Raw genomic sequence first — 27,828 nt, 5'->3', positions numbered from 1 at the left:
ATATATATATATATATAGATATATATACATATATTCCGACGAATTAACAACCTCGTCCTTTTTTTAAGTCAGTTTTAAAAAACTTTTTTGTTTTCTGTTTTAAAAACAATAACAGTTCAAAATATTCTAATAAATCGTTTCTTTAAGTCAAAATATCTCAAAAACTAGAGCCTAGAAATTTCCAAGGTCAGATTCTGATTCTGCGTACAAAAATCTATGGGAATCAGCTCTTATTGACTCTGCCGCAAATTTTTTTTTTTTGGACAGTGTTAAGCAGAGAATACACAATTTGTACATTTTTACAGTTACAGAGTGGTGTTTAGAAAGTTGTTATTGAGCTGAACCGTACAAAATGTACAAATCGTGTAATCCCTGCTTTATGTATAAAACAAATGTATGAATGCAGTTACGTACATGCATGAATTCATAGGCATATACATATGTACGTATACGTTACATTCAAAGCGGGTTTCGTATACAAGTATCTACTATAGAAAAACATTGCAAAACTACATACATCCACAAATTTATGGGGACGTCAAGGAATAATTAGTTCGACGTTATCAGAAATAGCACCCTTTCTTTATCAGCTCTTGTATACGTGTGTACATACTAGAGGTATACGCCGCCGAGTCACGCTGCCGCAGCCGCGGCGGCGGCGTTCGGCGCCTAAGGAATTTTGTACAAAATTTCCATGATGAATGCACATTGAAATACATCGCTTGAAGGAACTACTACTCCAGAATATATAAAATTTGTTTTCAATATCACAATATTCCTTTTTTTCATATTACTACAACAACAAGAAAGTTTTCACACACTAAAAAACATACGATAATATCTCAGAAAGCAGTTTTAACAGAAGTGCCCTTATTGCATTATTTTTCTTTAATAAAGTATTGAATATTTTTTAAACAGATTTTTTGCTCCTTCGCATTGCAATGTTTTTTACACTGGGTTAAGGTTCCCCCTTCTTGGTGGAAATTAGTAGTATTTTTCATTACTTTCGGTTATCCTTAGGAAAATGTGGCGCTTAATATTTTAGTGGAAATTTTAACCATCTATAAGCCATTTTTTAAACAGTGGATCAAAAAGACCTGTTCTGCAAAAAATCGTAAGAACCCCGTAATTTAACATAACGGTTGATAAGATTATTACAAACATTTATTAATAGCGACATCAATTACTCCAAAAACTTAACTCTTTAAATTTTTTTATTTCTTTAAATTCAAATAGTACATACGAATCAATAGAGCACATCTTCTGTTCGCCCATCCATCAGCGCCAGGCACTCAAAATTTTAATTCTAGTAGGAAGTAACAATAGTAAAATTTAAAATGGCTTTTTGGAATCTACCTTGTGGGCAGTAGCGCCGGCGTTTCATGACGCGCCGGTGTCGCCGCCGCCGCCGATTATATTTGAAGTTGACCACGCCGCCGCCGCAAAGACTGTCGGCGTACACCTTAGTACGTACATCTGTATGTACTATATGCGTACATACATATCTATGTATGCACATTAGGGTGGTCCTTAAAAGTTATATGAACGTTCTTTTTCAGTCTCACCCCTTCAATCGGTAATACCACGGCCACGGATATCACATATAAATTTTGGTCCCGATTTGAATCGGTTAAGGCGTGTCGCAAAGGGGTGATATCTTCGACTATGGTAGTATCGATTAGGTAAAAAGAAAGTTAATGTTAATTTTTCAGTCTCCATGGAAAAATCTGAACTTTGCCCCCCCGGTGCGACATGCCTTATCCGTATCCAATAGAGACCAAAATTTATATGTGATATCTTCGACTATAGTAGCATCGACTTAGTAGGAAATTTGATATAAATAAGTTGCGTTCGATAACAAAATTAGCCAACACCAGCCAACAATCAAAATCAAGAGTGTAAGCGAAAATTCTCTCCCAAAGAGATAAAAAAGCAAAAAAGTAAACGAACGGGAAATTAGCCATTACTTGCAAAAACCGGAAGAAGAAGACACACCAGCTGACTTTGTTTATGTTTTATTTGTAAACAAACTGAAATTCATGTTGCCTCCATAGAAGAAAAAAGGAAAGTGGACGTTCAATGTTTGCCAGGAACATTTCTAGAAGTAAAAACTAGTTGGCGCTATCATAAAGTCACATAGCAGGCAGCCAAAAAGCATATAAATACCAAAACTCGGAAAATGACATTTTGTTTGTTTACAAAAATTGCAACCATATGTTTTGTGATCATATGTTTTCGTGTTGGATAATTTTTGCTGACTAAAATTTTGCCAGTACAAAATGAACGCCTCTCTTGCATCAAAATGAACGCTTGCTTTCTCAATTTTTGTGTGTTGGATAATTTTTTGTCGTTATCGAACGCCATCCAGTAAAAATTTGGAAAAACTATTACAAATTTTTGACTTGTCGAACGCACCTATAATTGCTTCCTGCATTTAAGGACCGCTCTAATGTGCATACATTATGTACATGCTCTGTAGGGAAATCTGCTTGTTATGAACTAGAATACCACCAATTAGCTTTTCAGCCCATCTAATTCGTCTTTCATCCTTTTTCCATGTCAGAAACTGGTATTATTGACAATACGATGTTATGCTATCGTCCAGCTATGCATCAGCACCTACCGGTAGATAAATTAGTAGTCTGCCAATTCATCACCCGTGAAGGGAATTTAAATGCTTGCGCTACTATAACAGTCGCAAAGACCGAAAGAGGAGAGCACTAGGGTGGCATTCGAGAGATCCGAGGTTTTTTATTGTTATTTCTAAAAGTGATAAAGTGGGAAAATAAAATTTTGTCTGAGTTTGAATTTTTCATTTTCACGTCACCATTTCGTATAACGAGAATTGGCTTGGCCTTTCACTGCAGGGTATGTACATATACTTACATATCTATAATACGTACATTACATTACATTATTACAAACGCATTTAAATCACATAATAGTTAATAAATAGATGTTCTTTGTTCCTAGTTAGGCTACATTAAAGTAAAACTACTTGGCTGGAGAACTTCTGAATTATTTTGTTTTTAATTGAGTAAGGGCAGAAATTACGTATTTTACGTTTTGTTAGTTTTTTTATTGTTATTACCACCCTGATCATCCCTGAGATGTGCCAGCTATGAAGGCGGACGCAGGGGACTCTCATCGGCCAATCGCGCTCCTATCCCCAGTGCCAAAGACAATGGAAGCACTACTCCCCAGCCTGACGAAGCATCTGCAACTAGCCGAACACCAACACAGATTCCGCAAAATGCACAGCACGACCACTGCATTAAACGCCATCACCACACAGATAAGCGAGGGTTTGAACCAACGTCGACCCTGTGATAGGACGGTCCTAGTCGCGGTGGACCTGTCGAAGGCCTTCGACACGGTAAACCACGCGACCCTTTGCCAAGACGTCCTGAATTCGTCGCTTCCGGATCGGACGAAGCGATGGATAACCAGCTATCTGTGTGAACGCTAATCATCGGTCGAATTCCGAAATGCCAAGTCCAAGCAGAGTAGGACTAAACAGGGGGTCCCCCAAGGCGGCGTATTCTCCCCGACACTGTTCAACCTCTACATGGCGAATCTCCCTCCGCCGCCAGCAGGAGTTAACTTGGTGAGCTACGCCGATGATGGCTCAATTATCGAAAGCCTATGCGGAAAAATCAGCGACTATCTCACCGATATTGCAAATTTCTTCACTGCCAGGAGCCTCACCATCTCCGCCTGGGCAAAGGAAGTTAGGTTAGAGCTGGACGTCCACATCGATGGCAACACAATACCGACGGTCAACCACCCCAAAATCCTGGGAGTTATGTTCGGCAGCCAATTCTCCTTTTCAGCGCACGCCTCAGCCACCTGCGAAAAGATGCGAGCAAGGAACAAAGTCCTCAAGTCACTAGCCGGCAGCACTTGGGGATCCGACAAAGAAACCCTACTCACCACGTACAAAGCAATCGGCCGGTCAAACTACGCAGCGCCAGTGTGGTCGGCAGGTACCAGAGAAACCTACAAACATGCCAGAATGCAGCTATATGCGCGGCTACAGGCTGCCATCTCATGTCATCCGAGCATAACCGCCACCAAGAAAGCCAGATGCTGGCGGTGAAAGAGGACAACACGTTGCTATCGAAGCAGTTCCTCGTGGGATGTCACCGTGGAAATCACTCCAACAACGCCATGCTTCGAAATGACCCACTCCCCCGACATCTCAGACGTCACCTGCACACTTGGAAACCCGACGATGAGCAGTGCGTAGACCACCCATTCGCTGCAAAAAAATACCGAGCGGCGCTTAACCACCCCCACACCGATGCAGTCAGGTCGAGTCTCAGCACCCGAAATGACAACATCGTTATAGGCGGTCGACCGCCACCCATCAACATCGACGAAGCTGAACTGCCAAGAGATACCAGGTGCAACCTAGCACAACTCTCTTCTGGGTGGTTCCACAGACTAAACAGCTATCTCTCCCAGTTGAACCCAGGAGTGGCAAGACACATGCCCTGCATGCGGGCAAGGTCCACATAACACCCAACACCTCTTCGCATGCGCCTCTAACCCGACGACCCTGACACCAGAAGCACTATGGACCGCGCCTATCGACGACGCCCGCCTCAGGCTTGTCGAGTCAAAGGACGAAGACGACGAGTCATGACGAAACTTCGGGAGGTTGAGCACTGCTGCTACAACAACAACAACAACATGACTGTAGTTCTCAAACCAGTTAATGCAACAGCTACTTCCAAGCCATTGAAAACATGCACTTTGTTGGGTCCACCACCTGTTGCGCTTGGTTCTGTCTTCAGCCGCGCTTAGGGATTATAACCCTTACTAAGTCGAATTCTCCTTTCTGTGTTGCCGGAGAAGAGGTGCTTCCGCGTGTCAAAGGCATACAATATTTCTTGTGCATATAACACGCGCAAAAAATTCATAGTGCAAACTGAATTTAATAATAAACTAGTGCTCGGAAATTTGAAACATTTATTTTAAATTAAAGTTTAAGTATGTTAAAGTTTTTAGATTCGGGTTATGCATTTGGGCACAACAACCGAAAATTATTGTACAAATAACTAAACCGGACCCAAGTTTCTCGATAAGGGGCAACAAACATTCTTTTTCTTCGTTCATATAAAGAAGTGGATAAAAATATACGTATATGTGAAAGGCAAATTTGTCTGTTTATAAAAGTACACCACTAATATTTCCTGCAAACACACATCGATTTACATCTTTTATCTCGCTTCCGACACAGAATTGTTTTCGTACAAAATTACGCAAAAAAGCTGTCAATTTCTTACTCGTTCGTTTTTAGGCATGTCATTGTTACGAATTTCGAAAGTTCGAAAATACGATTCGGATTGCAGCATACTATTTCTACGATTCGTAGCAAAATCCGAATACGAAAGAGTTGCAGAGCAGAGATGTATAAATTATAGTGTTTCGGGAGGGAGTATCTGCTGTTTTTAATGTGCCATAGTTTTTTCTGACGATCCTAGTACCTGATAAGAAAAATATAGTTCCATTTTAAAATTTTTACGAATACTGGAATTCTTGGAGTTTAAAAATTTGTAGCAATTATTATTATAAAAGCACATGCATTTATTGCTTTATTACAACAAACTAGAGAATTCTTCTTTCCGTGTTATCAATAACAAGTTTGATTTTTTGGATTTTTTCATTAAAAAATAAAAAAATCTGGAATGATTAATTAATTTGTCAGAAACTGTAAGCCCTGTCGGAAAGTGATGTATATACGGTTTATGAAGAATTTTTTAGCTTTCATTTGCCGTATTTTATATTAACATTTTTAAATTGGTTCGTAAGATATACGTGATTAAAAGGAACCAATTTTGCTTTAAGCTGAATAACGGTAAATTGCAAATATCTCCAAAACGTATCCATACAAAAAAAAAGTTAACTCGATTTTCGGATTGGTAATAGCAAAAATATTGTTCATTATGCTCTAAAAAAATCTGTGTGAAAGATGAAAATTTTTGGTCAACATCTTAGGCTCGCCCAAATCCATCAAAGTTCAAGTGGTAAAAAAATAAAAATTAATAAATAAATTAACTAACACATTTTTTTACTAAAATTGCAAATATCTCGGAAGTATTAGTCCTACATAATTTGGTATATGCCCAATTTTTGTAGAGAATCGAAATAAGCTTAGAATTTTTTTTTTTTACCACTTGAACTTTGATGGGCTTGGGCGAGCCTAAGATATGCCCTCACTTTTTACCTTCATCGTTTTTTATCATTTATTTTTATACCCGAGCGCACTTGTGCACAAGGGTATATTAACTTTGTTTACATAACGGTTGTTTGTAACAGCCAAAACGAATCGAGATAGATATGGACAAATGTATACATAAATGATCAGAATGAAAAGAGAACTCAGGTTGGTATTGAAAATTGACGAAATCGGTCTGTAACCACGCCCATTTCTGATGTAACGGTATTTTCGAAAAATGCAAAAACTGCGATATTTCAGTAAATATTAGATGCAAATTGTTGAAAATTAGTCTGTGGAGTAGAATTGTGGTAAAAAATAATATTATGAGATTTTTGGAAAATGGGTTTGGCACCGCCCACTTATGATGAAATGCTTTATCTCAGTAGGCACTTAACCAATCCCTACCAAACTCGATACGAGGCTTGGGTAGGGTCTAGCTAAGAAATCTGTTGAAAATCTTTGAAATCGGGTAATAACCACGCCCACCTTCCATATAACGGTAATTTACAAAAACACGAAAATTGCGATAAATCAGTAACTACTGGAGCTAATTCACTTAAAATCGATGATTGCAATAACCACTTAGCATAAGATTAGAATATTATAAATTTTTGGATACTAATGATCCGCATGACGTCAAATCATAGTCATTTACACGTTTGCCGTGGTCGTCATCAAAATAACGGGGTCTTATCCGAGTCTGTTTTCTATTTCATTGAGCGGGGTTTTAACGTGGCGGGACCCAAACCAGAGGTTACGTAGATATAAATGTCTGCACGTCGTGAGCTGTGATTTGAACCGTACGCAAAAGAATAACTTCTGGCCACTACCAGCTGAATGGCAGGCAGAAGCTTTTCCCCACTTTCGTGGACTTCTGCATACGGAACCATCCTCCAAAATAATAGGAATACGATATTTTGACCGGTTTTTGACAATTTTTCAAAAGGAATTATCTAACAAAAACCACATAAATACAAATTTCAAAATCTGTGCAAAAATTATAATAATTCCAACTTTTTATTCAGAATTTTTTTTCTGAGTTATGACAGCATTTTAGTAAATTTGCGATATTTCATTTCAAATGCATATGTATGCATGTATGTATGTGCATAATCACTATGAGAAAATAAAATTTGTTTTAGAGTAAGTTTTATTGAAAAGAAATAGCGAATTAATGGAGCTATAATAACTGTGATACAAATTTAGGAATCTACTTAGACTAATTGACCTACTTTGTTCTTGACAGGTAAAAGACAAAGTTGAATCCAGAATTGGAGTGAGAACACACGTACGACGGTTCCATCCATTTAGTTAGGAATAATATGGATGTATTTCAAGACATGTTTGCTGAACGTGGTTGGACTGATGAGTGTGATAAATTGCCAAATAAAACAACTATTTTTACCACGGACTTCAATGGTATTCCGGAAACATTAGTATTGAACGTTATATCATGGCTGTTATTGATTGGATTATTTACCGTATTGCGACATCAGGCCGGTGACTATGGCCGGTTGGCGCTTGTAAATAGCAATGGCAGTAAAAAACGTTGGACTGAAGTGTTCTATTCGCGTGCAAGTATGGTTGATACGCCCCAGCCGCAAGCAACCACCAGTCGTATGCAAAATGGTGCCGAGGAAGGTCGTGGTAGTCTTACATCGAATGCTTCTGAACCCCCGTTGTCGCCCATTCATTCCGACCAAGGAATTTTCGCTTGGATTAGAATAACATGGAAACTACGCAAGGAGCAAATACTGTTGCATACCGGACCAGATGCCGTTCATTATCTTTCATTTCAACAGCATCTTATGGCAGTAATGGCTATAGTTACCTTGGTTTCGTTGATTATCATATTACCGGTAAATTTATTCAGTGGACCTACTGAAGGTAGATCCGATCTCAATGCGTTTGGACATACAACAATAGAGAACGTGCCTTACGAATCGCCCTGGCAATGGGTACACGTTATCGTCACGATTATATATGCGCCGCTGATTGTGCTGGTTATGCGCCGCTCTTCCGGTCGTAACGCCTTCAAAACAGCATCCACGCGTACTATTATGATATCCAACATCTCCGCAAGCGATCGTAATAAAACTGTTATTCGTCACTATATACAAGAATTGTTTCCGGATGTGAATATCGAGGATGTACAAATTGCATACAACATATCCAAATTAGCAACACGAAATGCCGAATATGAAAAGATATTAGATGCACGAATGTTTTGCGAACATCATCGTGACCGTGATACACTACAGGTAAATACTTTATTTCGCACATATTCGATCGATATATATTTTTTATTTCGTAACAAAAAATAATTAAATAAATTTCAGCTTTGTACAAAGATCGGTCGATTATCCACTAAGAAACTAATAGAATTCACATTACATTTACATTAAAAACCAGTGTTTTGAAAAAAATCGCAAATGAATAACATTAGTTTTTATAAAGATGTACATGCATACATTTGTCCACAAAATAATAGGAGTGCGATATTTTGACCAGTTTCGGCTATTTGTCTTTTGTTTATTTAATGTTAATTATTTTTTTATAAAAGTACAAATTTTCACCAAAATTTCAAAGTTTTTATTCAAAATCTTGATATCCAGTTTTGTAGCCCATTTAATTCTAGTATAATAAAGTGCAAGTTTCAAGTTGGTAAAAAATCCCGTTGATTTTTGAGAATTTTTCTGGTTGAAGGTGTTTCACGTTTTTTCCATACAAAGTACGTTCGACAATTTTCTTTTATGTGGAGGACGCTGCAGCAAAACAAAAATTGCCAAAAATCAACGGGATTTTTTAGCTTCTTGAAACTTGCACATCACATGGGCTACAAAACTGCATACCAAAAATTTTTCTACAGATTCTGATTAAAAAGTTTGAAATTTTGGTGAAAATTTGCAAAGCCTTACCTACTTAAAAATTGCACTTTATTTACCGAAATTCAATAAACTACAAAAATGCATACCCAAATTTATCCTAAAATATATCAACGGATGAGTGGAAAATCGCCCTATTTCGGCAGACAACATTTTATAAAAATTTATCGAATTAAAAACTAATTGTCGATTCTGTTATAAAGTGAGTGCGACAGTATAGGAGAGTCAGCATACGACTTTAGCCATTTTTCTTCTTCGTTTTACAGTTTATAATTTGTTTTTTTTTGTGTTTTCCAGGTTCAACCGAATTTATGCTCCTGCGCTAAAGAAAATGCATACGCCTACTATCAACGCGAAGAGCAAAAACTAGCTGGAGACGTCGCACGTTTGCGAGCTGCTGCACTTAATGAACCACTTGGCATTGCCTTTATCACTGTTTCTACTGTACACGAGGCCCAAAACATTGTTAGTCACTTTACACCTGGTACTTATAGAAAGTGGAATTTGGAATTCGCGCCTTCACCAGATGACCTGTTTTGGGAGCATTTGAATGTCAGCAAAAGTAATTGGTATCTCAAATGGGGAGCCGTAAACTTCATTCTATTTCTAGCCCTTTTCTTCCTCACTACACCGGCAATCGTGCTGAACTTTCTAAATACTTATGCCTTGGCTAAAGGCAATATATACACGATATCGCCACTAGTGTCAGAGTTTTTGCCTACATTGTTGTTGTGGACACTTGCAGCACTGATGCCAGTGATTGTCGCCTTCTCCGATAAATGGTTGGCACATTATACACGTTCTTTACAAAATTATTCGATTATGATTAAGTGTTTTTGCTATTTATTATTGATGATTCTAATTTTGCCTTCATTGGGACTAACATCAGCACAAAAGTTAATCGAATGGTCAATTAGCAACGATACCATACGCTGGCATTGCGTTTTTATGCCGGACCGCAGTTCATTCTATGTTAACTATGTTATTACGGCTGCTTTTATTGGTACGGCACTGGAATTGTTACGATTTCCGGAGCTCATCGTTTATATTTGGATGTTGTGTACGGCCAAATCGAAAGCTGAAACGCCATACATACGCAAATCGATATTGATCGAATTTCCGTTTGGTATTCACTATGCTTGGACAGTATTGGTATTCACTATTTCTACGGTTTACAGTGTTTCTTGTCCACTAATAATGCCGTTCGCAATGATATATATCTGTTTTAAACATTTTGTGGACCGTCATAACCTATATTTTGCTTATGGTCCTTCAAATATGATATCAAGGAATGGAGGAAAAATTCATTCGACTGCAGTCACAATGACCAAATCTGCAATTATAATTCTGCTCTTGGTAATGGCAATGATCTCAGTTCTACGGGAAAGAGGCAATGCACGTTCCATTATACTTCTTATTACGCTCGTGCTAACATTGACATTGTTTACGTTCATGTCGCCTATAAAACGTTGTGCGTCAGTACCCCGTCCCAGTGTTGTAGAGATGGCTGGCCCAGCGCCAGTGTACGTGCCTGAAGTCTTACGACCGCGCGCAGCTGTTGCTTCAGCAGCGACGCACAATCACGGCGCGACTAATGGCGGCGGTATTACAGGCTATGGTTCAGATAGTGTGTCCGATTTTGATATTAGCTCACAATGTAGCGTCAATAGCGTAGATGCTTGAAGGAGAAATTTTGTTAAAAATCGGGTCATAGATAGATACGAATAAAAATCGATAATAAACATTTTTTAAAGCCTTGTTAAAAAATATACGAAACTAATAATATTTACATTCGGATTGAGGATCACAATTAAGGAATTTACTGCATTTAGTTCGCTTTGATTTTACAATTTCACATCAGCAAATGAGATAAGTTTGAAAGTAAGTGAGAAAAGATTAGTTTTTACAGTACGACTTCCACAAATGCAAGTATGTATGTATATAGATAAAAAATATCTATAAATACATACATAGATTCCAGAAATTAACTCACAGGTAATGTTGTTAATACCGAATGATTATTAAAATAAAAAGTTTTAGTAATTTTTTCTTCTTGATTTTGAAAAGCCAAAAGACTTCTTCAACGAGATCGCTACGCCGATCGTTCGATAACCTCAATGAAAACGGGTCCACAAAAATAGGCAAGCTTTTGTAGTGATTTTGCTACAGCAAAAGCTTTAATTATACATATATTACTGAGTATTTTCAAACAGTCCAGATTTCATTTAGTTGCATTCAAAAAGCTTGTTAAGACAACTCTAAAGTAATACATAGTCCTTGTCGGCCTACAATTTTATAATATGTATCATACATCAGTACATACCTACTGGATATCATAAAATTTAAGGCTCAATCGTGGTTTTTCTCTTATTTTATTTTTTATTTGCTCCGATTTTTTAAGATATCAGTTTAAATTTTATGTACATATGTATGTATGTGCATATTGAAGATGCATATAATTAGCGACCAAAAGTACGTTTCAATATTGTGTTTGATAAGAATAAATGTGATATATTAAACAAATTTATAAATAAACACATCACTTCGTTTGACATTATAAATTATATTCTCTGGGATCGTGTCCCTCAATTATGCGCTACTATAAATTTTGTATTAACGCAGCTATTACGATATTATACTCACAGTAATGTTAACAAACCATATTGTTTTATTTATCCTTTGAAGACGCAAAACTGTTATGAATAGCATAAGTATATTGTAAATAGTAAGTATTTATGCATGTGTACTTATAAAAAAAGAGTGCGCATCTAAGTTTATACATAATATTACACTAAAATAATGTTCTATACGAGTAGCACTAATCATTATTCCGTTTTTATTTCGATTGGATTTTAGATGGTAAGTAAATTGTGGATTAACAAAAATATTGTTTTAGCAGCTGAAACCTTAAATTTTATTATATGTATATATTTATAACACCACTAAGCTTTAAGGGCGATCTCCCTAAATGAGTTATCCCTTTGGCTTGGTTTCGGAGCAATAAGAGAGACTTTTCGGTTTTGTACTCCCGTATTAATCGCTTAAGAGCAAAAAGCGATGACTCAGAGTAATCAAGGAGTGTTCTTTTTAAATGATTTTAGAGCCAAAAGTACTGTAATTTAAAGGAAGTTGTCTGCCTTTGGAATAAGTTATCATAAGTATGAAACAAAAATCTTACGGAAAATAAGTTTTAAATGGAAACAGGCATACAGCGAATATTTGAACAAGATCTATCGGTATGCACTACGCCAACTACATATTTATTTATTCTTATGTGGGTTTTAATGTACTTAATGACTGAAGATTAAAATAGATTAGCTGAACAAAATCGATTGTTCATGCAACTGACCTCTTTTGGCGTTCTTTTGGGAGATATTTTAAAATTGCTAAAACCGAAAAAAAAACAAAATTTAGGATTTATGGGAGTACTTATTCTCTTATTACTCGTTGGGAGGTTTGTTGGATGATATTTCTGTGTGTGCTCCCTGTTTGATTGTTAAGGAGTTAAAAAGGGTTTCTCCGCCCTCGTAGGACATACACATTTTTTTGTATTTCTTAATTACTTAGTCGTATCGATATAATTTTAATGTCATCATATGGTTTGTCAGTTTTAGGATTTGCTTTTGCGTTGCAAATGTTTTGTACCACTTCCATGCCGCGAAATACACGCCCAAAAACTGTATGCTTGTTATCTAACCATGGCTAAAAGCAGAAGAAAATTATCAAATAAATTATCCAATCGAATTCAAATACATATCGCTAATTTATAATGAAGAGTTGCTAAGTCCCTTTAAAAAAAATATATGTTTTGATGAAAGAACTAAGAACAATTAAAAATACATTTTTTCCTAAATGTTTAACAAACATTCATTTTTTAACCGACTTCAGAAAAAGGATAAGGTTATCAATAAATGAATTTTAAAAGTTTTTATTATCTCTTGTAAAATTAAAAAAAAAAAAACTGGACTTAGCAAAATTTCACTCTAAGCTAGGGATATGTACATTAAGGCGTATCACGAAAAAGTTTTAACGTGTGTCAGTTATATTTGAATACTCGAGAAAAAATTTTAGGTGTACAATTTTTTTTGGCACTCGCTAAAAACGCTAAATTTCTTTTTTTTTTGTTATAACTTTCTTATTTGATATCCGATGTTTATATCGGCGAAAAGGTCTTGGTTTAAAAATTCGTTTTGATTTAAACCTTCACTCATTTTGGAAATACTATCCCCAGATTTTTATTTTTAATTATTAAAGGTATAAATCAAACCGGTTTTTAAAACCGAAATTGATTAATGGCTGATTATAGTCCTGAGCGAGACCTTTTCGGCGGAAGAATTTGCAAATCGGAAATCAAATAAGAAAATGATAGCAAAAGCGCGATTAAGAGGTTTTTAGCGGGCGCCTTAAAATAATGTTTACACCCAGAATTTTTTTTCGGCATAAGTGTTTAAATAAAACTTATACACGCTAAACTTTTTCTCTTTCATATGCCGTGATACGGCTTAATGTACATATGCATGTGCATATTTTATTAAAGAACTTACCGTCGGTAGGACAGTTATGAAAAATTGACTGCCATTCGTGTTGGATCCAGCGTTGGCCATACTTACGGTATAAGGACGATCATGTTTTAGACTAGATACAAACTCGTCTTTGAAGTCATGTCCCCAAATCGATTTACCACCAGTGCCAGTACCAGTAGGGTCCCCAGTTTGTATCATAAAACCTTTTATGACTCGATGGAAAATGTGACCATTATAATAACTGAAAAATAGATTTGTTAAGTGTTTGTACATATATATGTATTTATTATTGCTTAGGCTATCCGCATATTCGAATAATCGTGTATACGGTTAAAATCCGGATATTCGATATTCTAAATAGAACGGACTATCGCTGAATACATCGTAGTCCGACTTTCGTAAAATCTTCGAAAAGGCGATCACCGAATCCGAATTGCTACGAACAGATGCATTCAACGTATATGCTGCGTTCGTAGCTATTCGGATTCAGTGATAGCATTTTCGTAGATTTCACGAAAAATCGGAGTACGATGGATTCAACGATAGCCCTGGGCTCGAGTCGTCACATACGGCATCGTACTACTCGTCACGTAAAAAGACATTTTTCGGATTAAGACATACGTGAACGTACTTTTTGTCCCATTCAGCTTATACTGCCTGTTGCATCACGTTATTTTCTTTCGTATCGTTTTCGATCCGTGAACGGATGTTACGATTCGAGCCCTGAGTATTTGAACGCATTTGTAAAATTGTTATCAAAATTACTGAGTCCATCGAGTTGCAAAATAAATAATGGATTACACAAACAATTCTTATTTAATTTTTAGAATCGAATATCTGGATATCTTTACTCCTTTCGGATATCCGAATATCAATAGACCATTCGGATATCCGGATATTAGAATACTTTTCAGATATTCGAATATTCGGATTATCTAGATAGTCTAAAAATTCTGATAGAGCTTCCAGCTCTAGTATTTATGTACCCATTTTTAGAATGAACACAGAAGTTCTCTACTGTCTTTGGACATTCCTTGAAGAAAAGTTTCATGTGTATATCGCCCATTGTCGTATGTAAAACAGCATTTTCATAGACACGTTGTGTTCCTATTTATATTCAAAAAAAAAAATATTACTTTTGTACTCAATTAATTATAGAAAAATAATGCAAGTTAACCTTCATCTGTTCACAACACATCAGTATTGTAGCATGAAATTTTTAAAACATGTGACTTAAGATTTGTTTTCAACATATACGTGCATAGGTTCTATCTAAACTCTCAAGCATATTTGTAAATATCAACAGTTTACCTTGGCCTTCTGGAACAGCGATTATATCTTCCTTTGAAGGTTTTTCATTGAATACGTCTCTATCCACATCTTGTAAATCAGATGGTAACCGTCGACTATATAGATAAAAACGTGGTTTTCTAGAGTATGGAAAGGTATTATCAAAACATTTTTTTGAATACGAAATATTTCACAGCACATATACTTGTAAGCGGCACAAAACACCGTGGGATCATTAGCTAAGGATTGCAGTGTAGGATTGTCGCTAGCTTCTTGTTCTAGTGTAATAGCTGCCTTAGATTTTTTTGCTTTACCCTAGAAGTAGTTGTAAATATGTACATTCATAGTATGTATTGTGCGATCAAAAGTAAAAATTATGATTTTAAATTACCTGGAATAAGGCTATATGCAGTGGGCGTATATTATCAGTTTTGCCCAGTATTGACACACATCTATTGGTCTCAACGTTAATAACTTTAATACCTAACATGGTTGGATACATCATGAAATGTCCGCTGGCATCGAATAGTATATTGTTGCTTGTATTGTATTCAGACTTATCCAAATCACGTTCCACAGCCATTCTAATTTGATTAGATTTCATTATTAAAGTTTTATAAGAATACTAACAGTTGTAGAGATGTAATCGTCATTCGTCATCTAAGGGCTATATGTATGTACATAGGTAAGTATCTATGCAATGGAAGCTCTCAAATATTTTTTCATCAACGTTTTAAAATGTTTGATTAAGTTAAAAAATTGCACACATCGCACTTTTAATAATATCCCTGTAACCAAGTTCCCGAAATCTTAACGAAATATTTAAGAGTATCTCATTTCTGTAACGATTTCTTTACGACACGAACTCGTAGAGAAATTTCTGTACAAAAAATAAAGAAAATTCTGAAAAACTTCTGCAAGAAATACTTCACATAGCAGCATTATTTTCATTTCTTTACCGATTTTCTTCCGAAAGTTCGTAAAAGAATCGAATGTGCACAGCTTATTTCATTTTAGAATATTCGGCAAAAATCGGACGAGATCTTTACGAATTCCTTAAAATTTCTCTACAATTCAGAATACTCTGAAAAAATGGTTTGCCGGGATAACGAAGTATTTAAAAATTTCATTTGTGGGAAAAACGCAAAAATGGACTATGATTCCAGTTTAAAATACAATTCAAAGACCTAGTGGTACAGCTGTACCAAGGATGTCAGTAGACAGGGTGAGAGAAAGTATGTAACAGAAGTGTTGACATTATAGAATTGGTGTTAAATAAAATAGTACAGAAAAAGGCATCCCATGCTCTTTGGCTATAAAATATTTTTTTTTTCTAATTGGTTTATTCAAAATTTAAGTAAATTTATTTTGTGTATTGTCTATAGCTCATGGACAGTGTATTGATTAATAATTATTTTTTGCTTTTTAGTTTGGCTACCTCTTTAAGTTTTTTATTCAGCAGCCGGATTCCAACATTCGCTATAGCTAATTTTGATCGCAAAAAATCTCCAAAAGAATAGCCGGCGCGCCTAACAACACGCAACATTTAGTTACATACTCATACTGCCAGATTTTGCCGAGTACACATTGCATCTCTTACATTTGCATGTTGTATACTTTTTATTTATAGAATTTCGGCGACGGAAATTAAGCGTAGCGATTGTCAGAATTCTATTGCAGTTTTAAACAAAAAATTAATCTTATCCTTTTTTGTGGGGTTTCAAATCAAAAGATGATCAACTTTTAGAAAAAAAAAATTACCAAATTAGGTTGATAATTACACAGGTAACCCGCCTGCAAATTAAGTAGATATTGCAACAATAATATAATAAATCTTATCAAAACTTTTGGAGACAACGTGCTGCTACAGCATCGATCTTATTGCCTTACCTGCGCCCGAATTCCATGTTTGGCAAAGCATGTGGGGTCTGCTGCATTTGTGTGTATGTTGTCAGAGCTTCATCAAAAACGCGTATCAACTTTCCTGTGATAAACTGGAAGACTCTGACTTTCCGGTCATTTGAAATAGTTGCGAACCTGCGACCATCCGGCGATGCGGCAAGACCAGTGACAAGCGCTTTATTTTTCACAAATTCGAAGAGACCTAAGCGAAATATTCATATTGATATATACAGTCACGTGAGAAGTAATAGGTATTAAATTATTTTAACCAGTTTTAATTGTGGAAATATTCGGCAAAATTTTACAACAAACTTTTTATTAAAAACCTTTAGAAAAATTCTGTTTATTGCTTAATAAATGAGCAGATTGGAAAGTGGGCCTTTCCAACCGCCACGAAAGCTCGACTGGGCGGATCGGAAACTCGGCCTTTTCTACCACCCAGGAGATATCCAGATACGGAGCAACCCAAAAAAGTATTACGCGGGTTGGAAGCTCGGCATTTCCAACCATCTAGCTAACCTCCTGCCAATGACATGCTTTTATATTAATATAAAATAATTGTTAAGAATTTCCGTAGATCACACCATATATTAATATTTAATTTTTAATCTTAATCTAATTCTAAGATTGATAAATCTTTGTTATAAGTCTAACAGGCTGTAAAAAATAAATAAATAAAGTGCAAGTTTCAAGTATCTAGGAATTCGCATTTGATTTTTTGCGGATAGTGTTATTTATTATATTATTCAATACAAAAAAATTCTCGAACATAATTTGTATGGAAGAAAATGCGTGGGCTATAAAACTGCAACCTAGAATTTCTCTAAAGATACTTAAGAACAAGTTTTCTATTCAAAAGCTTTGATCAATTTATCTAATTTTTGTAAAAAGTTTAAAATTTAGACTCATATGCTTTTCGTTAGATATAAGTAAATTAATAAAAACTGGTCACTCGTGACTATATGTTCAATAAGTAGTGTTTGTTTCCTAATAAAAAACATAGTATGTCTCACATATCATTGTTTAAGGTACAAAACCGCGTAATTGACATTTGCTGCCAAATATTGGCCTTGCCCACGCAAGCTTTTGGCTCAATCCTTACCCATTCGTCCTGAAATATACTAGTCAGAAATGCGATTGATTTATAAAAAAGAGAACCTTTTTGAAATATGAGTGTTTTTAGTCTCTAGAAAATAATTTATGCAACCTCACATAAGCGGTCTTCCATTATCTTGATACGCGGTTTTGCATTTTGTTGATACGCGGTTTTGTACTTTAAGCGACGATATGTATATGCTAACCTGTGTCCAACTTAGATTCGAACGTTACGATTTTTTGTGGGAATTTGAAGTCGTGCTTAGAGTTTTGCCAGTACTCAAGTATTCCATTTTTATCTACTGAAATAACTGTTTCAAAAGACAAATTGTAACACATTGCTACTACTGGCGCGGAATGCAGTTTATCTAGGATGTGCAGTACGTTGCCATTGCCTTGCCCATCATAAATACAAATTTTGCTACTATCTTTGTCAGCGCTGAAAATGTATGAATGTGAATGATAGAAGTAAGATAGCAACAATACGAAATGTTTTTACATACACTGCTATACTATGCACGGCATCACCGGGAGAATGTATCCACTCTGTACATAATGGTGTAAAGCCCAGTTTGATAATGTTTATCATATCAAAGTTGACAACGTCAAATATTTTAGCACATTTGTCTGCAGAGGCTGAACAGAGGAGTGTACCACTCGTGTTGGTTGTTAAAGAGTTGATCGGCACTAGAAAGAACCACAACATTATGTATGTATAATAAAGTTTAGTTTAAAACCAACTCAGTCATGTTGATACGAACTTAAATGACTTCGAAAATGCTTTACAAATTCAATGCCTTCCTCCATTTTTTTCCAAAATTTTATATGTCCATCGAAGCTTGCTGTCGCAATGAATTCTGTCTTGGTGCTCACCACATGTGTTATTATATCGCGATGCATGTAGCTTTTTTCATAGCTTTCAGCATTCGGGAGGTTTTCTAAATACACTTTTTCGTAAGGTAATACCTTCCGCTTTTTCGGCTTTGATGCGGCCGACTGTTCTCCTGGCATAGGACCAATCCAGCCATCATCATCGTCATCAGCTTCTATAGCATCCTTTTGGACTTGATCTACAACTTCTTCTGAATTACTTCGTTTCTTCGCACCTGTTTCCTCCATGTTTATAGAAAGGTTTTTTTTTATTTATATGTTTAAATTAGACAAAATGTGTATATATTCGAACAATTCATATATATCGTAATCAAAACACAAAAAAGCAAACCCAAACAGCTGTGTGGAATATACCCATGTCGACATAACTTAATTTTTTCACTAAAGAATTAGGGTGCATAGATGAATCATTCGTTCATAGGATGCATTTATACGGCAGTCCCATGCACCCCAATTACGAAGTTCGCTCTCAATTCGTAATTCGTACTCCAATTACCCTTTGAATTACGTAATTCGCCATACAAAAATTTTTGGAGGAGCCTACATTTTGCATCAATTTTGCAGCAAAAAAAAAAAAAAAACAAAAACAAAACAGAGCCAAAGAAGTGTCAAATCGAATTAAGATTGTGCTCGTGGGAATGGTGTTGTTCGCGATCGTAATTGGGGAACGAACAAAGTAATACAAGATGGCGTGCGAAAAAGGTATTAGGATTATCCTTGTTTTCGAGCTTAACTCCCTAATCTGTGATTAAGAAACAAATTAGCCATACAAAATTCGTCCCTAGCTAATCTATAATTTTGAAATAATCTCAGATTAAACCGATCAAATTTCGGTGACCAACCTGGTTTTATCGATTATTTTTGCGAAGAGGAGAAGATATGTCATATGTGAAAGTAAACAAAACCGGACGATAGGAAGGAAAAGAGGTTTTTTACACATTTTTAATAAGAAGTTGAAGTAAAATATGTTTAAATTACTTGCTTTATCAGTAAGAGGTGATCACAGTGGCAAAAAGAAGAAACTGACCTACATTTTGACTTGTGGAGAAACAAGCACACCAAATTTGACAGCCTTTGCTATGTAAACGGGTTGATTGCTGAACGCGATTTTTTAGTGATTATTTTTATGTTACATTTCTTATGAAGATTTGGGTATCTAATGAGGGTTAATAAAATTTAAAAAGTGTAGATTGTCAATGCCTAATTATCATTTAAATTATTTATCGAAACCAGTTCACAAATCAAAACTGGCACTTTGTTTGAGTACTAAAGTTACATCACCAATTTCATACAGAAATTTAAATATTTTTAGCAATAACTTACATTTTGCATAAATTTTGTAGCGAAGAAAAAAAAAACCAAACACACAGACAGAGAACTGTCAAAACGAATTAAAATTCACGGTGCCGTGGGAAAGTAATAATATTAACTACCCAATAATAATCATGATCCAACTACACAAGATCTGACAAGATGAAGCAAAAGAAAAAAGTAATTTTTTGGCTGATATTTGTAATTTCGGCGCCATTTTATTTTCTTGGAAATGAACCAAAAGTAAATAAAGAATATGAAGACGAAGGATAAAGAAAACAATTAAGAAAATGTTGAGCGCATGTNTGGCTGATATTTGTAATTTCGGCGCCATTTTATTTTCTTGGAAATGAACCAAAAGTAAATAAAGAATATGAAGACGAAGGATAAAGAAAACAATTAAGAAAATGTTGAGCGCATGTTTCTGTTAATCATAAAAATAATAATTTTTGTACGTGTTCTTGCAACCAATTACCACGCACATCATTTCAACTACATTTGAATAAAAAGTTTATTGAAAATCGCTTAAAATTCACTGAAATAAACCCCCGCCAAAGTACACTTAAAAAAGAGATATGAAAAACAAAACAGAAATAGCAAACTTCAAAATTACGTACGTCACACGCTTTTCTCAAATGCCATTGCAAATAGCTCCTTCTTAACCGGTCAGATCTGTTCCAACTGGTTCATGAATAATCATGATGAATAATAATATAATCGGATTGATCGTAGATTTCTCAAGAATTATCGCAATCATACACCCATTCCTGTGTACAAATTTTATAACCCACTGAACATACCGTAAAAATGCATCACAGCAGGAGAAAACAAAATGGGCAAGAAATCAAAACAACGAATTTGAGAAAGCGGGCAGGACGCTAATAAAGATTAAAATAGTGGAAAGGGATAGTAGCAGACGCGAAAAACGAAAGTGAAAAAAACGCCAAGAATCACAGAAATTTGTGAGAAAAAGCAAATTGGCGGTGTGTTGTGAAAAATTAAAGTGAAAATAATCTCAGTAGGAAAGGAAATGAGTGCAATGGCGGACGGTAACAATGAATCAAGTGGCGAAAGTGGCGGCGGCAGTGCCGGCAGCATTACAATAACCGCACCAGCGGAGCACCCTATTCGAATCAATAAATGGCGCGTTCGTGAAGGTTTCCCCATAACTTCTTCCCAAGTGATTTTATTATACGAAATCACAAGTAGCGACAATAGCTCGGAAGCGTCGTCTACAAAAACTTTAGCTACGTCGGTAGTTTCAGTTGATAAAACTTTGCTCAAATTAAAAGCGAATCGTGTAGGCGTGGTAAAAAAGCGTTTGTACAAGGAGGGACAGTTGGTACCGCAGGGGTAAGTATGAGCAATGCAATGTGTATTTAGTCGTACTCTAGTAATAAACCTTTTCCAAATACAAACCTTATTTCATGCCATGAACCGAGTGCGTGTCGACACTCGATATGTACATTTTACTGTCTCAAATTTAATCATTAAAACTGCAAGGTTTAGACACACGGTTTTACTTTAAAATGCTTCTTTATTTTGCATTTCTTCTGCAGAGCGACGATTTTGGAGCTGGCCGAGTGTGCCCACACTACAGTGATAAAAGATATGTGTGCTGATTGCGGTGCGGATTTGCGCCAAAACGAAAATGTGAGTATACGAGTAATTTCTGTATGAATCGATTGGGGGGTTTGAGATCGAAGTATGGAAAAGATTTTGCGTTTAAGATGGATTACTTTGAAGTACGAGAATGTAACGAAGAAAGTAGAAATCAAAAGAAATAGGCGGCTGATAAACAAAACAAAGTTTTATGCGCGGGTGTTTTGTGGTGCCGCGCTGAATGATAAGTAAACAGGATTGCCACGGCAGTTCGCGTTAGGAAAAGTAACTTAAGGGTTGAATTTATGTATGTTATATAAAAGAAAATGTATGTATATGCGTATATAAAATTTGAGTTTATGCTTTCTTAAATGTATGTATCTTAGGGTATAATTTTTCCATTTTTTGATTATGCAATTACTGAAGGAACGAAGGAGTTATGAATGTGTAATTCGCAGTATCTTAAAATTTATTAGCTGGTTGCATATTACATACTCGTACAGAAAATGTATTGCTTTCATATGCTCAGCACTTACGAAAATTTAGTAAAGATATTTGTATCCTATTAGTAATGCTCTTTTCATTTCTGTTCGATGCAGGGAAATACATCCGAGGCATCTGTACCAATGGTGCACTCCATCCCCGATCTTAAAGTAACACAAAAACTTGCACAAAAGCTAGGCCACGATGACACGCGTCGTTTGCTTGAAGATCGCAAGCTCGTACTCCTAGTCGACTTAGATCAAACGGTTATACACACAACAAATGATAACGTACCGAATAATATTAAAGGCATTTACCACTTTCAACTTTATGGTCCACACTCACCGTGGTATCACACACGTCTGCGTCCAGGCACACCGGTTTTCCTTGATCGTATGTCAAAATTTTATGAACTACATATCTGCACTTTTGGAGCACGAAACTACGCACACATGATAGCACAATTACTTGATCCTGAGGGAAAGTATTTTTCACATCGTATTCTATCTCGCGATGAGTGCTTTAATGCAACAAGTAAAACTGATAATTTGAAGTAAGTTTTGTATTGTTAAATAATGATCTATGAATATATTTAAAGTATGTTCCTTTTAATTCTAGAGCTCTCTTTCCTAATGGAGATTCTATGGTTTGCATAATCGACGATCGCGAAGATGTATGGAACATGGCATCCAATTTGATTCAAGTCAAGCCTTATCATTTTTTTCAACATACAGGCGACATAAATGCGCCACCTGGTTTATCAAAGCATGAATTAGATGGAGAAGGTCTTGACTTCAAAGGTATGCATCGATAATTCACCTGCATAAAAATACATGCACACATATACATATATACATATCTATTCATAATGTATTATAATTTTTATTAGATTTAAAAAACCTTACAACCGATACGAGCAAGATGGATGCAATAGATGTAGAGAGTAAGGAAAAGGTTGCCGAATCAGAGTCCTCCGATGGCATATCTGAGCGTTCGGAGACTGATACAGAAAGTAAAAAGGATGATATCATTGTTGATGTCGTTAAAAACGACATTAAAACTAATACAGAAGTCATTGAGACATCGAACGTTGAACCAGTTGATGTAGAGTTAGATGTATTGGCGAAAGATAATGTTATTGACATCCCTGATGCCAACAAGGCAACTGTTTCTATATCTGACGAAAATTATGAAGACAAACTTGATAATAAACTGACATCAATGGAAACTGAAGCCGAGACAACACCCAAAATAAAACTTCCTGCTGACCCCCATCAGCAAATTGAAATCGAAGATCCAGACGATTATCTTATGTATTTGGAGGAAATTCTTAAAAACATTCATATGCGATTTTATGCTATTTATGACGAAACGCAGGAGATACCTGACTTGAAGATTATTGTTCCCAAAATTCGTTCTGAAGTACTTCGCGGGAAGACTTTAATTTTTTCGGGTCTAGTACCTACTAATATGCAACTAGAGCAGTCCCGCGCTTACTTCATTGCAAAAAGTTTGGGGGCAAATGTGTCACAAAGTATTGGACCAGGTAATCTTTAAAATTCCTTAACACAAAATTTATGCATAGTTTCTAAAGGTATTACTTTGAATTTAGAAACGACACATCTTGTTGCTGTAAATTCTGGTACGTTCAAGGTAAATGCTGCCAAAAAGAATCCGAATATTAAGGTCGTCAATGCAAACTGGTTGTGGACATGTGCTGAGCGCTGGGAGCATGTAGATGAGCGGCTCTTTCCCCTGGATCGTAAAACAAAAAGCAGACAACGAAAACCACCAGCACATTGCCATAGTCCTGAACATGTCGTTAACTACAGCGACAAGTCAGAAATATCACCGTCGAGTAGCGCGCAACAACAGCAAGCTAAAGCGCCTGAAAAATTCATAGACACAATCAATCCACTTTTATCGTTTTCAAATGCTGATTTAGCCGATATGAACAAAGAGTTTGATCAGTTTTTCGAGTCAGATTCATCCAGCGAAGATGAGCATATTAATATTGGTAAAAATATAAATATGTATAATTGGGCTTTTACCATGTCGGAATTTTTTAGAGAATCCCCCTGTAGACAAGACATTGCGTAAACGAAGGCGTGAGGAAAAGGAACAGGATCGAACACGAGAATTTTTCACGCGTGCATCGGATATTATTATGGGTCCCGGAACAAATGAGGACGCTGATAAGAGTTCAGATGGCGAAGACAATGACGACGACGATGAGTCACCAAGCGCAAAATTTCGGCGAGGTAATCATTATCCGGTATTAAATGAAATCTATAAATGTTTGGTTATAGGTGAGAAATTGCCATCAGACTTGGAAATGGGCAGCGATTCGGATGATGGCAGTCCTGGCAATGAAGACAGTGGGGATGATGGCGAATGGAATATGATGGGTGCTGCGCTGGAACGAGAATTTCTTGGACTTGATGATTAGCTTGTATTGTTTGAATTTAGAAAATATTAAGGGTAATTTATTTGAACTTTTTCACTTGAATTCTGAGTAAATTTTAACTTTATTCTGTTTTCACCCATATAGTAAGTACGCTTATAAAGCTTTTAAATTATGAATACGTGTGCACACATTTATATAAGTATATAATTGCAGGCATAAACTGTTGAAAACTAACTTGAAAGCAATTTTAAATTAATAAACAGTAAGGCGAACCCAATTACAAATCTTGTGGAAGATGTATTTGTTTTATAATACTTATAATATATTTTCCTGTAATTGAACTTATTTATTACTTAAAGAAACTGTTAAGCAGTTTCAGTTATTACTCGACTTTTTTTGAAACGGCTAACACGTTTTTTAGGTGCATGTGCATCGATATATTTACAGTCAGGGAGAGGTTCTGGTTCAGTTAGAGGCTTTTCAAAAACTTCATTCATCACCTAAAAATGTACGTTAGTGAAAATAATAAATAAAAGGCATCTGTTCATCGGATACGTCAATGAATAAAGAATTGGCTTATTGAAAAAAGCAAAAAATACAAAATCCAAAGCAAACCTTGTAATAAGCACTCATATATTCCCCCTCATCGAATGCTGCTGCCTTTTTCTTTTTTGGCTCTTTTTTACGGTCCAAATTATGTTCCTTTTCAACCGCAGATTTATTTCGCAAAATCGATTTCGTTTCTGCCATAGGTTTGCAGAACTGTAACGATAAATTAAACTATTCTGTATTTATGATAAATTAACTAATAAATTATAACTCAACCTCTTTCCGCTGATCCACATAGGCCTTTGATCGATCAATTTCTTTTAACAGAGGCACTTTGACTTTATCCTCTCCATTATAGGCATTTGTGAAAATTATTTGATCTGCGTTTGATTTGCTTTTGTGCGCGACGGGATTTCCTATATTTTTTCGATATGCTTGATACAAGTCAGACGGCGAGCCGGGAACCGCTTCACTTTCGGAACAGTCATTATTCTTACTCGCTTCCATTCCAGGCATTAATGAGTGCTGGAAATTTATACGTAAAGTGTAACATCCGCCTAGAGAGTTCTCTAATATTTTATCAACTAACTGGAAATCCTGAGTACTTTGGGTTTCTTCGATGAACTTTAAATTCTGCTCTACTCTATCGATAATATTTTGTTTACGATCGTCAACATTAACCCACGAAGCAGCTACGTTGGTGCATAAGTTTGGCACAGGTTCATCAAGTAGTACTACATCTCGTTCTCTTGGCTGCGTTTTAGGTAACATTTCGGAAACTGTTTCATTTCTACGGAATTCTAGTGTTTCGTTTTGTAAAGCAAAAGAAATTCGCCGTTTTTTCTGTTTTTCTTTTTTATGGTAATCACTTTCCTTTGTTTTCGCTTCCACGTCGGATACTTCTTCGGAAACACCTTCTCTGTCACTTCGAATAATTTCTTCCTCCTGAGCTTCAGCGGAGTCTTCAGTAATTTCGAGCGATTCCTCTAATGCTTCTATAACGTTTAATATATGCACTTTCTGATCGATATCATCCTGCGTTTTAAGCGGCAATGTTAACAGCTTTTGGCGCATAATTTTTATTTGAAATTCATAAAAACCGATTTGATCTGCCACTTGCAAAAATTTTGCCTGTTCATTAATAATTTGTACTTCCCGAGGTAATTCCTCTATATCAACCTCTGATTCATTTCTGTAAGTGTTGTTTGATTGTGATAGCTCTGGATTCGGGTGGTGGTTATTATTTGTATGCATTAAAATTGGTTCCAAATCAGTTTTTTTTACAATACCCTGAAGCTCTATTCCAACATCGTGAGTGCTTTTGTTCACAATTCGACTGGATTTCATTTTCGATTGATCCATATTTGGAGCGTAAGCTACCCGTTGTTTTTCTGGCGCCAGTTTCATATCTCCGGCCATTAGCTTTTTTATAGTTTCGTCACTGATATCATTAATTTCCAAACTCTCTAATTCGTTTTCTAGTTCTTCCATCAGTTCAGCTTCTTCTAACATTTTAAATATTTCATTTTCCAATAAGTCTGAATTTTTACCTGATCCAGCACCGTTCGCATCCTTCTTCCCTCGGTCTTCTTTTTCCCGCGCCTTAGCTTCTTTCACAAGAAGTTTATGTTTATCTCTCCATATTTTTTCTTTTTCTTCGTTATATTCTTCTATAATTTCGCAGGCGTCCGTGCTTGGAAATACACCTTCTGCGTAAGGTTTCTGTAATTTATTTCTGGGGATAAGGCAATAATAACTAATTGAAATCTGTAATTAAAATTTAAGCCCAGAAACTTCTGCTTTTGGTACAAGTTTTTGGCCACGGAAAAAAACAAAGTAGTTTTAATATATACTTACTGCCATAAATCAGATTCCGTATTAAGCTTTTCCAAGTGTTCGGTTGCCATATTAACCCTGTACTCACATATTTCTTTTGCCTTTTGCGCAGAGCACTTGGAAAAATATCCTTGATAATGTCCTACGAGCACTTCATTTGTATGAACAAGTTGGCCCGGCATATAAGCTTTTTGTCCTATTGGAACCATTACATCTACAGTGAGGTAATTACGAAATTTGTCTAGATTTTCAATAGCTGTAATGTTTTCTTCCTTGTAACTTTTCCATCGCGCCGTTTCTTCCTCATTCCGGGTCAAAGCCTATAAGCATGCACATTCAAAAAGGTAAATTGTCTCATATTTTATTATACAATATTTTTTACCTCGCGTAATGCAACTTCCCGTTTTTCCATAATTTAATTTTCTTGGTTTTTAGAAAGAAGTCTACTAATAAGTATTGAAAAAGTTGCAAAATGTTAGCCAAATCACGCGTCGTAAATATGTACATGTAAACAAAGCGTGGGGCAAACAATTGCTGATCAGCTGTTAATAGAGATGTCGGAAAAGCATCGAAAATATCGATGTTTTGCTTCGATGCATCAAATATTTTTCAGACGATGTAACCGGCAACGCAAGCGCGTTTTGCTTTTTTCTTTCGCAAGCAACTGGGCATTCGACAGTGTTCATTTTCATTTGTAAAATGTTGCCAAATATTATGGTTCGAGCTTTGTATTTTCCGCCAAAATAAACGAAGTTACTACTCCCAAGAATTTCTATTTAGTATGTACGTGCATCTGCTTTGTACAGAAACAAATCTAATTTGCCTTTA

At 35.9% G+C, this 27,828-nt stretch overlaps 4 protein-coding genes across 9 annotated transcripts in view; 2 read left to right on the top strand and 2 right to left on the bottom strand.

The window, feature by feature from the left end:
- Window positions 1-10,855, top strand: part of Tmem63 (transmembrane protein 63) — a 13,628-nt gene extending 2,773 nt beyond the window's left edge. For 2 of the 3 annotated variants that reach the window (XM_017608219.1, XM_017608226.1), the window contains exons 2-3: window positions 7,473-8,487; window positions 9,409-10,794. In XM_017608219.1, coding sequence (XP_017463708.1) covers window positions 7,549-8,487; window positions 9,409-10,794 — 2,325 coding nt within the window. In that variant the 5' untranslated portion in view covers window positions 7,473-7,548. Of the gene's footprint in view, window positions 1-7,472; window positions 8,488-9,408 lie in introns of those variants that run through there. The other variant, XM_017608232.1, reaches the window with a different exon arrangement.
- A 414-nt stretch (window positions 10,856-11,269) lies between these two features.
- LOC108357145 (peptidylprolyl isomerase domain and WD repeat-containing protein 1) lies at window positions 11,270-19,245 on the bottom strand. 2 transcript variants are annotated; one of them, XM_017608243.1, is made up of 11 exons: window positions 18,683-19,245; window positions 18,425-18,608; window positions 18,128-18,360; window positions 16,815-17,028; window positions 15,316-15,508; window positions 15,130-15,239; window positions 14,946-15,064; window positions 14,812-14,817; window positions 14,621-14,741; window positions 13,656-13,875; window positions 11,270-12,813 (listed from the first exon to the last, which is right to left on the bottom strand). In XM_017608243.1, exons 1-11 carry the CDS (start codon window positions 19,038-19,040, stop codon window positions 12,667-12,669), a joined length of 1,905 nt encoding a protein of 634 aa, XP_017463732.1. In that variant the 5' UTR covers window positions 19,041-19,245; the 3' UTR covers window positions 11,270-12,666. The 2 variants fall into 2 exon arrangements, with proteins under 2 accessions (XP_017463732.1, XP_017463737.1); XM_017608248.1 differs by lacking the exon at window positions 14,812-14,817 and having other exon boundaries at window positions 12,667-12,813; window positions 18,683-19,243.
- Window positions 19,246-20,857: 1,612 nt separating this feature from the next.
- Fcp1 (RNA polymerase II subunit A C-terminal domain phosphatase Fcp1) lies at window positions 20,858-24,912 on the top strand. 3 transcript variants are annotated; one of them, XM_017608194.1, is made up of 9 exons: window positions 20,858-21,476; window positions 21,683-21,776; window positions 22,325-22,761; window positions 22,827-23,008; window positions 23,098-23,754; window positions 23,821-24,225; window positions 24,278-24,469; window positions 24,518-24,689; window positions 24,830-24,912. In XM_017608194.1, exons 1-8 carry the CDS (start codon window positions 21,154-21,156, stop codon window positions 24,655-24,657), a joined length of 2,430 nt encoding a protein of 809 aa, XP_017463683.1. In that variant the 5' UTR covers window positions 20,858-21,153; the 3' UTR covers window positions 24,658-24,689; window positions 24,830-24,912. The 3 variants fall into 3 exon arrangements, with proteins under 3 accessions (XP_017463683.1, XP_017463675.1, XP_017463690.1); XM_017608186.1 differs by having other exon boundaries at window positions 20,859-21,476; window positions 24,518-24,892; XM_017608201.1 differs by lacking the exons at window positions 20,858-21,476; window positions 21,683-21,776 and adding an exon at window positions 21,855-22,032 and having other exon boundaries at window positions 24,518-24,892.
- Window positions 24,694-27,665, bottom strand: uri (unconventional prefoldin RPB5 interactor). Its single transcript, XM_017608207.1, has 5 exons — window positions 27,383-27,665; window positions 27,022-27,320; window positions 25,441-26,899; window positions 25,231-25,377; window positions 24,694-25,115 (listed from the first exon to the last, which is right to left on the bottom strand). Exons 1-5 carry the CDS (start codon window positions 27,410-27,412, stop codon window positions 24,981-24,983), a joined length of 2,070 nt encoding a protein of 689 aa, XP_017463696.1. The 5' UTR covers window positions 27,413-27,665; the 3' UTR covers window positions 24,694-24,980.
- Window positions 27,666-27,828: the final 163 nt, after the last annotated feature.

Source organism: Rhagoletis zephyria, unplaced genomic scaffold (assembly GCF_001687245.7).
Source record: "Rhagoletis zephyria isolate East Lansing unplaced genomic scaffold, Rhagoletis_zephyria_1.1 Rzeph_scaffold_00176, whole genome shotgun sequence".
Classification (NCBI taxonomy): domain Eukaryota; kingdom Metazoa; phylum Arthropoda; class Insecta; order Diptera; family Tephritidae; genus Rhagoletis; species Rhagoletis zephyria.
The sequence above is the reverse complement of the archived record's forward strand: the minus strand, read 5'-3'. Positions and strand labels throughout refer to the sequence as shown.

Excerpts from the sequence above, each read along its gene's own strand:
- uri (XM_017608207.1), bottom strand. The coding sequence starts at position 27,412 with ATGGAAAAACGGGAAGTTGCATTACGCGAG. Across the intron at positions 26,900-27,021 it reads ACGGAATCTGATTTATGGCA|AAATAAATTACAGAAACCTT; the intron begins GTAAGTATATAT and ends CCTTATCCCCAG. Across the intron at positions 25,378-25,440 it reads ATGTGGATCAGCGGAAAGAG|TTCTGCAAACCTATGGCAGA; the intron begins GTTGAGTTATAA and ends TTATCGTTACAG.
- LOC108357145 (XM_017608243.1), bottom strand. The coding sequence starts at position 19,040 with ATGGAGGAAACAGGTGCGAAGAAACGAAGTAATTCAGAAGAAGTTGTA. Across the intron at positions 18,361-18,424 it reads GCCGTGCATAGTATAGCAGT|CGCTGACAAAGATAGTAGCA; the intron begins GTATGTAAAAAC and ends ATACATTTTCAG. Across the intron at positions 15,509-16,814 it reads AACATGGAATTCGGGCGCAG|AATGGCTGTGGAACGTGATT; the intron begins GTAAGGCAATAA and ends TAATCAAATTAG.
- Fcp1 (XM_017608194.1), top strand. The coding sequence starts at position 21,154 with ATGAGTGCAATGGCGGACGGTAACAATGAATCAAGTGGCGAAAGTGGC. Across the intron at positions 23,009-23,097 it reads AGAAGGTCTTGACTTCAAAG|ATTTAAAAAACCTTACAACC; the intron begins GTATGCATCGAT and ends AATTTTTATTAG. Across the intron at positions 24,470-24,517 it reads AAGCGCAAAATTTCGGCGAG|GTGAGAAATTGCCATCAGAC; the intron begins GTAATCATTATC and ends GTTTGGTTATAG.